Below are 14,692 nucleotides of genomic sequence, written 5' to 3' on the forward strand. Positions count from 1 at the left end.
CCAAATGAAACTACCAAACGTCTGGTCACACCTTGTCTACACGCTTTACCTACTTATCTTCAAGGGCACTTGGCCAATTTTCCTTAAACCTTGGCTTTAAGCCTAAACCCTCAACATTTTGCACACCCTACTTTCTTTTGTTCTTTCTTTTTTTGTTTAAGCAAATAACATTTTTGTTTTAATTAAAACATTTTCCAGTCGTATGTCCAGTGATCATTTACATAACAAACAACAACAAGGACACATAGAGTTGAATCAGGATTTTGCCTAAAATTATAAATTTTGAATTAATTATAATAAAATAAGAGGGTTGTGATTTAGAATGTTATTTACCAATCGGATAACACAATATGTATATTATAATCAATATGATTATGCACGAACACAAATATTTATTTACGTGTTACACATAAATGAAAACACGATTTTATGCGAATAATTATTTGCGTTAATTATAATTATATAATTATATATGTAAATGTATAATATAGTATACATATTATAGAATAAATTTGTTAAATAATAAAATGAGAATTAGTAATTGGACAAAAATCTTGATAAAGGTAGAACATTATACTGATATATCTTAACTATAGTACACAGTGATTTTGGTTTAAAAGGGAAGATTGTACAAGAGTATCAGACGACAAGACGAAAGACGAAAGATAGGGCAGCTTCGTGGATAGGTAGGAGGAGGATTTAGTGTATCCGTTGAACGAACGTGGTCGGTTTATAGTACTGCTCTCGGCTAAATGAAGGTTACATGAGCCTGGTATTAGTGTAATGTACATAGGTAATGAGAAGATGCTTTGGAAAGAGATAATTTTTCTTCTTAATGAAAAGAACATTCAAAATTAATCCTATTTGATATTATCTCTACAATTAAACGATACAAATTTTAATAATAAAAAATGATTATTATATATAATTATTTATATTTCATTCTTCGTTCCATCTTCAACTACCCTTTAAGAAAATTTTAATTTCATTTCCTCTTGTGACTTATTTTAAAGATAAAATGTAGACCTGATCCTTGTATTACAGAAAAATTACATTTTATTGATCTATTTATAAGATAAAATAAAAAAAAATAATAAAACACATAAATTATATTTATATTTCATTTCAGCTAAACCTACTTAAAAAATAATTAGAAATATCCTATTGTGTATATAATAATATTGTGTTAATACCAAATTAAACTAATTAAAGGGTGTCAAATCTTAAAACAAATAAATAAAACAAAAAAATTAGGAAAATTTCTAAGGAAAAAAAAGCAAAAAAAGGGTAGTCATCTGTGGGACTAGGTATTACGTTGATAATAATTCCTGGTAGAGAATATTCTTGGAAAGGTTGACCGAGCCTTGGCTGGTCTTCCTCCCCGAAGGTCTACCACCTTGTCGTGGTGGGGAGGCTTAGGTGTTCCCATGGCCTTTGTGAGAGATAACACTCTCACACTGGTGGGGAACACTGACTAAGAGTAGACCAAGGTAGCGGCCATCATGGTCCTGTGGTCCTGGCAGGACAATGCTCTGGCTCAAGGTTCCGCCCTTGCCTTCGCTAGGCATGCTTAACACTCACTCCTTTTGCTGAGTGTAGCATGATCCTGAACCCTTGTTCCTTTCCTCGTAATAGCTCATCCCCTCCTTTCCTTTCTCAATTTTGGAGCTAGCCTCCAACCAATATATATAATTATGGATATGGAGACTAAAATTATGAATTCGAAACGGAGCGGGAGGGATACCCGATCCACGGCGGCTTTAGGGGGTGGTCTGACAGGCCCCCGGTCGTCGTCAGCCTACGACTGTCATGAGTTTGAGGCAGGCAACCCGGCCTCAACTCTGGAAAAGACGACGGGAAGGCCTCTGCAGGTAGGTAACCTGGCCTGCAGTGGCAGCCATGCTACAGGAAAATTAGTTGGAGATGATGGCTCTGATATCGAAGAGTGGCAGAAGGCCACTCAAGCCATCAAGAAACTTGGCCTCAGTGGAGCAATTTCCATAACCTCCACTCAAGGCCAAAAAAGAAGACGCCAAACTATTGCGTCTGACGAGGAGGAGGATCTAATGGCGGGATCCTCAAAATCCGAAGAAGTATGTACTAAGACGTCGGTTCGTTTGTTGGAACCGGGTCGGCTGGCGGAAAAGGCCAGAAACTTGATCTCCGCTGCAGATGAAGAAAGGAGGAGATCTAAAAATATAAAGGGAGATGTCTCTGGGCGAATGAAAGGTAGCCTCATGGGTGCCCTAAGCCTAGTTACAGAAATGGAGAGACGCCTCATTCAGAGAGACGAGATCCTCTCTGAGAGCGAGGCAATAAAATCTTTAAGAAGAGAGTTGAAGGAGCTGGAAGCTCGCCACGAAGCAGCTCTGGAAAAAATTAAAACATTAGAGCGGAGTCAGAGGACCAAGAAATGTACTTTGCCCCCACTTCCACCCCCCTCCTCTGATAACAACATGGACAAAGTCCTAGCAGAGGTGCGAGCTCTTGCCAAATCGGTGGCAGAGTTACAACGTTCGAAGAAGGAGGTATCGGCTCCTGCTGCGGTTGTATCTGCGGCTCCGGCTGCTATAAAATTCAATTTCGGGACTAAGACCGGCGGTGTATCTGGGTTTGGAACGGGAGCTACTCCACGCCCGGTGCTTTTTACACCACAAGCCAGTGTGGTGTCAAGCCCGACCAACGGCATTCACCGAATTAAGCCCAGGGTTACGCCGAAACCTGCGTCCAAAAAGGACGAGGGTTTCGCGGTAGTGCTCGGCAGGAAAAAGCGCAGGGCTATGGCGAAACTTGCCAAACCTGCGCCTTGCCAGGGCACTGTCCCTACTGCTGAAGAAACTCTTTCAAAAAAAGGGAAGAGGAAAAATACTATGGGAGTTAAAAGTACTCCTACTAAAATTCAAAGTAAGATCAAGCGTGGCAAGGGAGTGGAGCGGTCTGCGGCTATCTCCCTCACGTGCCCGGGGGAACTTTCGTACCGGGACGCCGTACTCCGAGCAACGGAGAAGATCAACCTCAAAGAGCTCGGGGTCACGGACATGAGGTACAGGAGAGGCCTTACAGGCTCCCTAATCTGGCAAATTCGAGGTGCTGATGCAAATAAAAAGGCCGATAATGTCGCCGAGGCCCTTAAGGGAATCCTCCCAGAGGCCAAAGTTGCAAGGCCTCAGAAAATGATTGACGTGCGGCTCATCGGCCTGGATGTTGCCGCTACAAGCACGTCAATCAGGTGTTCTTTAATGGAGACCAAAACGGGCATAGACCCGAACTCCATAAAGGTTGGTGAGATCCGCGCGGGTCGTGGGAGAACGGGGGAGGTTACAGTCTCCGTCCCTGCTGCCATGGCTTACGCAGCCCTAAAAAAAGGGAAAATTGTGGTCGGGCTCTCAACGGTTAGAGTCAAAGAGCTAAAACAAAGACCGTTGAAGTGCTACAGGTGCTGGGCCAGAGGGCACGTAGTGGCCTGCTGCCCATCAACGACAGACAGGGTCGGCCTGTGTTTCATGTGCGGCAAGCCGGGACACAAGGCCAAGGATTGTACGGAGAAGAAACCCTGTTGCCCGGTTTGCTCGTCTGCGGGGCGCCCTCAGACAAATCACCGGGCTGGATCCTGGGACTGCCCAATTGTCCCTCCCAAGAGGGAGGGGAAGGCAGTGCCCTCTCCGGAAGCGAGGGCAGCAGGTTTAAATGATACGACGAGTAATCCAACCGCCGCGTTGGAGGAAGTGGAAATGGAGGTCATCGCCTCTGACACTGGTGGTATGGATGAGGTCAACGGATCCAAGGAGGATTCAGTTGACCAAACAACTGCAGGCGATAATCTCGTCAATAATTAATGGAGCGGGTTATTCAAATAAACCTAAACCATGCTCGCCAGGCACAACACCTCCTGGCGCAACGTATGATCGAGATGAAAGCCAGTATTGCTATCATCTCAGAGCCGTGGTGGGTCCCTGAGGGGGACGGAAGCTGGTTCCCATCCAAGGGTGACCACCCGCTCTCTGCAGTACTAGTTAATCAAAGTAGAAAGACCTGCAGTCTGGTGCGCCAGAGCTCGTATTACGTTGCGGTCAAGTGGGGGGACTCGCTGTTGATATCAGTATACTTCCCCCCCAGCGAGGACATCGTACGCTTTGAAGAGCTCCTGGAAGAGCTCCAATGGCTCATGTGGGACTTCCCTGCTCTGCCGGTACTGCTGGCCGGGGATTTTAATGCTCGGTCACCTGACTGGGACCCAAATGGCAGGGGTAACCGTAGGGGTGCCCTGCTTCGTGATTGGGCCAATGGGCTGGGCCTTCGGCTAGCTAACCAGGCTGGCCATCTCACGTGCGTTCGGCCATCTGGGTCGAGCGTTGTCGACCTTACGTGGGGGTCAATGGTTGCTAGTGCCCGCCTCTCGGAATGGAGAGTTGACGAGGTCGAGTCTTTATCAGACCACCTGTACGTCAGCTTCTGCTATAGCCAAGGGATCGCGGGGCCCGGAAGCTTCCGCCCATCAGAAAGGAAACTTCCCCGCTGGGCCATTAGATCTTTGGACGGGGACAAGCTGTCCGCGGCACTCCTGACGGGAAGTTTGGTCCTGCCCGACACTGGAGCAGGGGATGATCTCAGGTGCCTTGTCGGTTGGGTTCGGGATACCCTAAGACAGGCATGTGATACGGCCATGTTAAAGTTAAGATCTGGGCCTAGCTGGAGAAAGAATGTTCCCTGGTGGTCAAATGAGATCGCTGACCTCAGGGCATCCGCGACGGCCGCTAGAAGACGGCTGACCAGAGCTAGGAGGAGGCAAAACCTGCAGGAGATTGGCCAACTCTTAGAGGCTCAGCGGGCCGCAAAAAGGCTCTTACTAGGGCCATTAAGAGTGCCAAAAGGAGTGCGTGGCAGGAATTTTTAAGCCTGCTGGAAGAGGACCCATGGGGTAGACCTTATAAAATGGTCATGGGCAAACTAAGGCCCTCTGCCCCACCTATCACCGAAACTATGGAGGAGGCGGATTTAGAGCGGGTCTTGGCGGGACTATTTCCACACCAGCCGGAGTATGTCCCGCCGCCCATGACTACCATCGGCAACGTAGTAATCACCGAGGAAGAGGTCATCGCCGCAGCTAGTAAGATTGCGGGAGGAAAGGCTCCTGGCCCTGACGGGGTGCCGGGCTGTGTCGTGCGGCAAGCAGCGACACTCTGCTGTCGTGGCCTTGCGCGGTGCTTCTCAGCTTGTGTAAATAATAGCACGTTTCCATCTAAATGGAAGGAGACAAAACTTGTGCTATTAAAAAGGGAAGGGATAGGCCACTGGACCAGCCTGGGTCGTTCAGACCAATATGCCTTATAAGCGAGGTAGCAAAGCTGTTCGAGAGAGTCCTGGTCAACAGGATGAACAGCTTCCTGGAGGAAAACCAGGTCTTATCCCCAGCACAATATGGTTTTCGGGCGGGCCGGTCAACGATCGACGCCATATTGTCGGTCAAGAACTTTGTCGACGTGGCTCTGCGTGACCGCATGGTGACAGTTTTGGTCAGCCTTGACGTACAAAATGCCTTTAACTCGCTGCCATGGCCTGTTATCATCGAGGCACTAGAGCACAAGGGCTTTCCACCACACATAATTGGCGTCTTGCGGGACTATTTCAGGGACCGCAAATTGGTTTATGGCACCAGAGACGGTGGGCTGGCAACCAAAACCGTGAGATGTGGAGTGCCACAGGGATCGGTCCTCGGCCCTACGCTGTGGAATGTGGCGTTCGACAGTGTTCTCCGTGTTCCGCTGACAAGCGGTTCCCGTGTTGTTTGCTACGCGGATGACACGGCCCTCTTGTCAGTGGGACGGGATCTGTCATCGGCCATCGAAAATGCCGAACGAGATCTTCGGGGCATTGTTAGCGCGATCCAGGGGTTGGGCCTTGTGGTTGCGACACACAAGTCGGAAGCCATGGCCTTTCCTGCCTCCGTTCTCCGCAGACGTAGAGGTACTGCCCCTCTTGAGATCCAACTGGGGGGGTCATCTATCCCAGTTGGATCAAAGATTAAATATCTTGGGGTATGGCTGGATTCAAACCTGACATTCAGGCCACATTTTGAATCCGTCATACCAAGGGTTGAGAAAACCCTCCGTGCTGTCCATAAGATCCTCCCAAACCTACATGGACCGGCGGAGAAGAAGCGGCGTTTATACAGTGGGGTCATCCACTCGATGCTCCTCTATGGGGCTCCAGTATGGTGGCGCACGGTTGTGGATGATGAAAGAATAAAACGGGCTGTCCGGGCTGTGCAGCGTCGGATTGCAATCCGGGTGTGCTGCGCATACCGGACGGTCTCCTTCCACGCAGCCATGATGGTTGCGGGGATTATACCCCTCGACCATCTGGCTCCTCGGTTGGCGGAGTCCTATGACATCCTTAGAAGTCTGGAGGGACCTGTCCCTCCGGGCACTAGGGCCAGTCTGGGGGCTCTTGCCAGACGGGGTGCAATTGCAGCGTGGAGGGAGGAGGAGTTGGGTCTGGCTAACTCCCCAGACTCAACGGGTGCACGCGTGAGGGGGGCCCTGGTCGACAGGCTTGCTGAGTGGGTCGGGAGGCCGCACTCAATTGAGTCGACTTTCCGGACCACTCAGCTGCTGACCGGCCATGGCTGCTTCTCAGCGTATGTGGAAAGGATTGGGAAGAGGGAAACCGCGCAGTGTTTCCACTGCGACGCGCCTCGTGATGACGCGGATCACACGCTTCTCGACTGTCCGGCGTGGATTGATCTCAGAGCCGGGTTAATGGCAGCATTAGGAGGGGAAGGTCTCACGCTCCCTGAAATTATCAGGGCCTCCCTGGATACTCCAGGGGGTTGGACCGCGTTCCGAAACTTTTCGGAACGTGTAATGAAAATAAAAGAGGATGAGGAAAGAAGAAGAGAGAGAAATGGAACGTCTGGGAGGGTGCGTACTGAACCGCAGGAGCGAATACCTCCGGGGCGGCCGCCGCGGGCGAGACTTCGGCCTACCCCGGCGGCGCCTGGCCTGGCCTAGTGCGCTGCGGCACCCTCTTCGTTTTGGTGATGTGAGCACATTAAGTGCACGGCGTTCCAACTGGTTTTATTACTTTGCCCTTGGCGGGTAATAAAACCGACCTTTACATGGAGACACTACTCCAGGGAAGATTCTCGTGGAGTATTTCCCAACCAAGTCGATCCTCTTGGTGCGTTAGTACCATCCGTTTATGAGATCGGGGAAATACCGCCCCAGATCGTGCGGGGTGGACATAAGGCAAGGTAATCTGCTTAGGTGGAGTTTCTGCCGGTCCACACCCAACTGGTGTAAACAATCAGGAGGTTTTTTAGTCGGTAGGCGATGTAGCAATACATCGAATCCGACACTCCCCTGGGTACCGGGCCCAGGGAGTCTTTGGAAGATTTTTCCTCCTGACGAAAAAAAAAAAAAAAAAAAAAAAAAAAAAAAAAAAAAAAGCCTTGGCTGGTCTTAACGTCGAGGATGCAGGAGGCTTGCAAACAATGCTCACCACGTAGAGAAGCCGAGGAATCAAATGACGACGGAATACTAAACACTTGAGAATACTTAACGTTCTAGCGGTTGGGGGTGAGGGTTGGGAGGGAGGATTCGTACAGACGTTCCTGGCTAAAGGTAGAAGATATATACATACCTAAAGACACCACCACCATCACCACCATCACCATAACCATCAGCCCCCCGTCTATGTACCCTCACACCCCAGGATACACCCCATTCTCTATCTACCCCTACTACCCTCCCTTTCCTCATAGTCATAGTCCTCGTGCACGTGCAAACACGTGACGGACGTTTCCAACCAACACCGGTGGTGGTGGTTTCACCTTGTCACGTAGATCAAGATAATTGTCCCCAGGCAAAACAAGCGATTAATCCTTTGATCCTTTAATCCTCAATGCGCGTTGACATTAATAGATCCGGCTTATCAGAGATCTACGTGCTCGACGAATTCCCTTTTCAAGAGAGACACGCGTACTACACACACCCTTCTATACAACGGACCTAATATATACATATGTGTGTTTCTCTGTATGTATGGGTATATGTTTTTGTTGTGTGTGCGATTGAGAAAAGATAAGATCTTACTCTAATCAAATGAATGAGCATCTTTTTAGTAGCAATTTACTCTCTTCTTTTTTTCCTTTTTTTGTAATCGTTAGAAAAGTAGATACCCTAAGCCTCATGTAATATATATATATAGGGGGGGGGGGATTAAAAGATAAAATCTTACTATAATCAAATAAATGAGCGACATATTTTAGTCAATTTGTTCCTTTTGTCAAGATTTTATTTGTTACAATTAAATAAAATAAAGAATATTTTTCAATATTAATAATTTAATATAACTTAAGTATTATTAATAATTTCAATATTTATAATTGATAAAAGATTAAAATCAATATTATTTTTTTAGCCATTAAATTAAAATCAAGTCATGTTCGCTTTCAAAAGTTTCTTATCAATTTTTTTCATATTTATACTTATCATTTCTTATATAAAATATAATTGCTTAATTTCATAACATGAGATGTAAAACGTAGATATAATTTTAAATATTCAGTACTTTCACTTCTAATTGTACTACACAAACATCCTTACAATATTTTCATGTAGTATCGATGGTATTTAATTCATAAACGATTTCAACGATGTTTCAGTAAAAGTGCAAATAAATCAGGAAAATAAAGACAGATAGATAGATAGATAGATAAACAGAGAGAAAAAATATATTATCAATAATAATAATAATAATAATAATAATAATAATAATAATAATAATAATAATAATAATAATAATACCGATGAAAAGCATATTACTTGGTCGATCTCCATTATTCTTTCTTGGCGACTTTCACGGTTGTAAGAAAAGGATCCCGTCGTGGGTTAGGTAAAAGCCTATGCAAGGAAGATTTTAAAGCGTTGTATGAACGACCATAAAAAAAAAGAAAAAAAAAGACAGATAGACATAAAGGAAGAAGAAGAAAAAAAATAAGTAAAAAGATGAATGTGAAAAAGAAAATAAGAATAAAAATAAGGATAAGAATATAAGAAGAAGGTAGGTAAAAGGTTTGCAGGTATCGGGTGAAAATATTTGCCGCGGGCTGTACTGTCTTCTTCATCATTAGAATCTACCCTTAGGTATCTATCTACCTAGAAGCCAAGCAAGTTCTTTGTATCATCTCAACGAACCGATCCGAATCCTTAAGCACACCAGTGTGTCTCTTCTCAAAATCTTTCTCACAAATATATCGAACGAGTGAAGAAATTCATCCAACAACAAACTGGTGTGAACGACTAGTACCATTTTCTTTATCGAACCTTTAATATCGTACCAACTAAATGAGCCCAGCCCAGCCCAGCCCTTACCAGGTGAGAACTTTGAAACTAACGCAGTAAGTAAGAGAGAAAGACAGTAAGTGAGTATGTGTATACGTGTGTGTATATATAAGTGTGTGTGAGTCTGAGAAAGAGAGAGAGGAAACGAAGCAAATTAGATTTGTTAGACTCTCGATAAAAGGGGGATGCATTCTCGTTCGCGAAATTTCTCTCGACACCCTTGCAAAATCCTTTTCTTCAAACCATCTCTCTATACCTCTCTCCCCTCTCTCTCTCTCTCTCTCTCTCTTCTTCTTTGGTTTTCTATCTTTCTCCTACATTTTGTTCTGTCTCGTTCTCTTGTTCTCTCATCGTTTGGATTCGACGAACGATGATGAGCACCAACAACAACGTTCTTTCTCTTTCTCTCTCTCTCCCTCTTTCTCTCTCTCTCTCTCTATCTATTTATCTATCTATATATCTATCGAACAACGAATAATAATAATAATGAATAATAAATAATAATAATAATAATAATAATAATAATAATAATAATAATAATAATAATAATACCAAGAACGAATATAATACCATCCATTTTGCTCGCGGTATCGTTAATTTATTCTTAACGATTTACCTCGCGGGGCATAAAAAGATCGTTATTCGAGGAGCGAAATAATGAGATTTACAGCGATGTCGACGGAGAGAGATGTGGTAGATGGATAGAGAAAAAGAGATAGAAATAGAAAGAGAGAAAAAGAAAGAGAGAGAGGGAAACTAGGATTGAAAATATTCACCGAGGTGCAAGTTATCGTAACCGACGATCTCGGCCTACCAACAATTTTCTTTCCTTATTTTCTTTAAAAAAAAAAAAAAAAAAAAAAAAATTATGACTTTTGCTCTGCTGAAGCATTTTTTCTTTTTTTTGCGTTAATTTCAAATCTCGTCCTCGCTACTTTTGCTTATCCATTTTCTCTCTCTCTCTCTCTCTCTCTCTCTCTCTCTCTCTCTCCTTCTCTCTTCTCGTTTTTCTTTTCACCAGACATTATCTTTTTTAATTGAAACGTGTCCGAAAAAATTGTATATTTAATAATAATATTTTCTTCTTAATTCCACGTTTCATATTTCTTCGATTATTTTTTTTTTTTTGTATTCGTTTATCTTTTTATACACTTTTATTATAATTCAGAGTACTGTAATGAAATATTAGTCATTTAAATGAGTTAACTTATTTTTTTATTGATATTTTTTAATAATAATTTTTTAATTCATCGAGGAAGAATGAAAAGAGAAAAACAAAAACACAAAAAAAGAAATAAAAAAGGAAAAAGAAAAGAAGAAGCTCTTATTCGAAGCTATAATAAGTCATAAAGGGTCACCAAAGAGGAGATGTTTTCACCATCGTTTCAGTTATGAGACTTTACGAGAACTTGCCTTTCTATGATGATATTTTAATACGTGAATGATATAGCAAAGAACGAACGACTTTTCTGTGTTTCTTTACCCACATGTACACAACATACATACACACAAATACATACATGCATGCATGCATGTACATTAACCCACATACAGGAAAGGAAGTAACGTAAAAGCATGTCTTTCGAAGATTTATCATAACTTCAAGAAAAAGATGAAAGACAGAAAAACAAGGATAAAGAAAAATCATAAAATAAAGAAAGAGAAAGAAGAAATAAAGAAAAAGAGAAAGATAGTGAGAGAGAAAAAGAAAGAATCTTGTTTACTTTAGCTACAAAATCTTGTTCCTTTTTTTCCTTGGTATTTTTTCGTTTGAAAATGTTACCCACGTCGTTCCGTTGAAAGAAAAAGATAGAGAGGACTATACCGAAGAAAAAAAGAAAAAAGAGAAAGAGAAAGAAAAAAAGAAAGAACGAGAGAAAGAGAGAGAGAGAAAGAGAGAGAGAGAGAGAGAAAGAAAGAATTTAAAGTCTCCGTCCACGTGATTCCATTAGCACACCCTTTTACAACGCATGTTAATTATTCATAAGGTACAACGTGGAGAAGAACCCTCGTTGGTGCACCTTCTCCTCCCTCTCCCCCTCCTACTCCTATTCCACCCATTCTTCTCCCCTCCTTCAGCAACTCTTACTAGTCCTCCACCTTCACCTCTTTCTCTTTAGGTTGACAATGCTTGCAAAGTACCACTTAAAGGCAGAATCTTTCTGCATCGTCAGGAAAAGTGACTTCGAAACGTCCCTTACCTCCTTCTTCTTCAACCCCTCCCCCTTTTACACCCTACCATCTCATATACCATATATAGATATATAACATCTAGGTCGTCTTAAAGGAAATCATTTTATCGGTAACACTAATAAAAACTATCGATATATGATGATAATAGTGGAAGAAAAAATAAAAAAAAGAAAATTTATTAGAAATACAATGGATATATAAAAGATGTTCCAACGATTGTAATGCAAATGAGGAGAATGTAATTACCACGTGTAAAAAAATTAAATGGAAAATATTTTAATAAAGTTTTTTAAACGCGTGACTGAGTTTTTGAAATGATACAAATTTATTTGATAGTGGAAATTTAAATTCCTCTCCTTGACTTATTTTATTTTTTGAGGGGAGAAGAAAGGTAAGGGTTTCATTTAAATAAAAGCGTTTCAATGATTGATAACGCAACTTGTAAAGTTGAATTTAAAAAAAGAATATAATATTACAATTATGGTCTGATATATTTGGTAATTAAAATTCTTAAATACGTAAAAAGTGATAGTGTTACAAATTAACAAAAAGTAAAAATAAATAAAATATAGTTTGTAAATTGTTCAAGAAAGTTTTTGGCTTTGTGTTTTCTTTTTTTTGCTTTTTTAAGAAACAAAAAATTATTTGAAAGCAAACTTTTTTAAATCATCTTTGACTAATCTTTATGGGGGTTTTTATTAATTAATGATGATGCTCGTTAATGATCGGTAATACTTGTAAATTTGAATATAAAAAAATAATATAATAAATATAAGGCATAAAATTATTTATAAAAATAATAGCATTTATCGTTGTTGATTGAATTATGAAATTATACACCGTATCGGAACAATTACAAAACATAAGATATACGATTAGTTATTTTTAATTACGAACGTGCATTTTACTTACTAATTAGTTCATTCTTGTCGATGTCCCTAGTAAAAAGAAGATGAAGTAAAAGAAGAGAGAAAGAGAGAGAGAGAGAAATTGCTTTTGTCGCAATAGCAGTTAGTACTATTAGCGCGTTTGCACAAATAAATTTTAGTTAAGAGTATTTCTCTCTCTCTCTCTCTCTCTCTCTCTTACATTCTTTCTTTCTTCCCGTTTTTCTATTACACAAACATACGTACAAATGTTTACGTATAAAAGAAACATTACATACACACAAACCAACGAGTGTGTACACGCATTCCCACAAATACCGAAAATTCTGTAAACTACATTGTAAGTATATAAAATTTCTTGTAGAATACTTTTGTAATATAGCCCCGTGTTTAGTTAGGAAAGAAATACGAAATGAATAAAATAAAAATTCGCATATTAGTGGATATTCCTAAATTTGTAATAGCCCCTTTTACGTTTTCGTGCACCCGGTCCTTTCGCACAACGTTAGCAACGCCCTGTAATGTCGATTAGTATAATGGCTTTTGATTTAATGGTCGCTTGAAACCACCAGTACGCGCGTTCACCAACCAACCAACCCAACCACCCACCCACTCTCTCTCTCTCTCTCTCTCTCTCTTTCTCTTCCATTCTCTCTCACGTTCTGTATGTAGCCGCTCGTGGCTGTCGTATTGCATACGACGTACGAGAAACGACGAACGTTTTCGTTGCTAACGATCTAAGCGCTCTAAGCATAGTAGCCCATTGAGAGAGAGGGCCACGTTTCTGATAATTACATTAACGTGATGATATATATGTAAATACATGTACGTTCTTGTATATGTAGAAATATGTCCATGAATGTGTATGTGTCTGCATGTGTATAAAGGATAATATATATATATACACGTATGTATGTATATGTAACGTTATCATGAGTAGAAGCAATGAGATTTGCATTCGGTTCGATGACCGTTCAAACGTTCGTTTGAAATTCGTTAGATTAATCATATATTTATTTTTATACGAATATTATTGAGAGATTGAATTAAAAAAAGGAAATCGGTTACATAATAATGAAATTTAGATAGATGATTTAAAATTAAAGATTGACTCGAAAGAAATGATGGCCACAGGCTAGTGACATTATTACAAAATATTCAATTTTATTATTTCTTAATAGGAAAAAGAACAAAAATGAGAGTAAGAGAGAGAGGTAGAAAACCGGGGGTGGATTGTATAATGATATTAATATATATGAGAATACGTGGTTTTCCGTCGTCCTATTGATTTTCCTTAAACACATAGAGATATAACATAGAGACTGAAAGATGATAATAATAACTTCATGGAAGATACAATATTTCAATATTTCTAATTTTATCTTAAAAAATCAAATTAAGTAAGTCAATCAAATATAATGTAATATAATATAATATAATAATAAAAATAATAGAATATAATAATACAAATCTATTTCTTTCTTTTTCTGGACAATGTATTCTAAAAATATAACACACATAATTACGTACTTCACTGTTGAATTATTTAATTATTATAATAACATAATCCCTTCTCAAATCTTATTTTATCACCACATACCGAATTCGATAAAATCGAATGAAGACATTTCCTCCTCATTCACTCTTCTACGAAAAAAAAAACACGAATCTTCATAGATATATGTGAGATAGATTCTATTCGTTTTTAGCTTACCGACTAGAAAGATCACGTGCAAAGAAGTAGAATAAACTCCTCCTCCTCCTCTTCCTACCCTTTCTCTTCTCCTACCCTTTTCTTCCTCCTTTTCCTTCTTTTTCATTGTCGTCGTACTCGTCGGTCAAACTACCTATGATTGATCGTTCGAACGAAAAGAAATCGCGTGTCGTTCATAGAGAAACGCAGAGAGACACGTGAAAATAGGCACGTGCCACCTACGTTGAGTTATTCTCTATCTTTCTCTTTTTCACTCACTCATACTCTCTTTTTCATACATGTACTAACACACGACACATGCGTGAAAACACATATGTGATGTTGGATACATAAGTTGGCTTTTCATCGCGAAAGAAATGCGTTTCACCTTCACCCCATCTCTCTCCCCTCTCTCTCTCTCTCTCTCTCTCATTTTTCTCGCACGTTTCTCTTTGTCAGCCTACATATATACATAACCCCTTTTCTCTTTTACTTTTCTTTTCTTTTCTTCCACGTTTCCTTTTTTCTATTTCTTTTCTTTTTCTTATTTTTTTGCTTCCTTTTTTTACTCTTTT

At 41.0% G+C, this 14,692-nt stretch overlaps 1 protein-coding gene across 1 annotated transcript; it reads left to right on the forward strand.

Annotated features, from left to right (window-relative positions):
* Window positions 1-3,910: 3,910 nt before the first annotated feature.
* On the forward strand, window positions 3,911-4,894 carry LOC149031077 (uncharacterized). Its single transcript, XM_089177036.1, has one exon. It carries the CDS (start codon window positions 3,911-3,913, stop codon window positions 4,892-4,894), a length of 984 nt encoding a protein of 327 aa, XP_089033162.1.
* Window positions 4,895-14,692: the final 9,798 nt, after the last annotated feature.

The sequence above is a fragment of the Polistes dominula genome, unplaced genomic scaffold (genome assembly GCF_049000335.1).
Source record: "Polistes dominula isolate Pdom_NZ unplaced genomic scaffold, Pdom_raw_medaka contig_12, whole genome shotgun sequence".
NCBI lineage: Eukaryota > Metazoa > Arthropoda > Insecta > Hymenoptera > Vespidae > Polistes > Polistes dominula.

What these genes read in the sequence shown, in the direction of transcription:
- LOC149031077 (XM_089177036.1), top strand. Translation starts at nt 3,911, where the DNA reads ATGAAAGCCAGTATTGCTATCATCTCAGAGCCGTGGTGGGTCCCTGAG.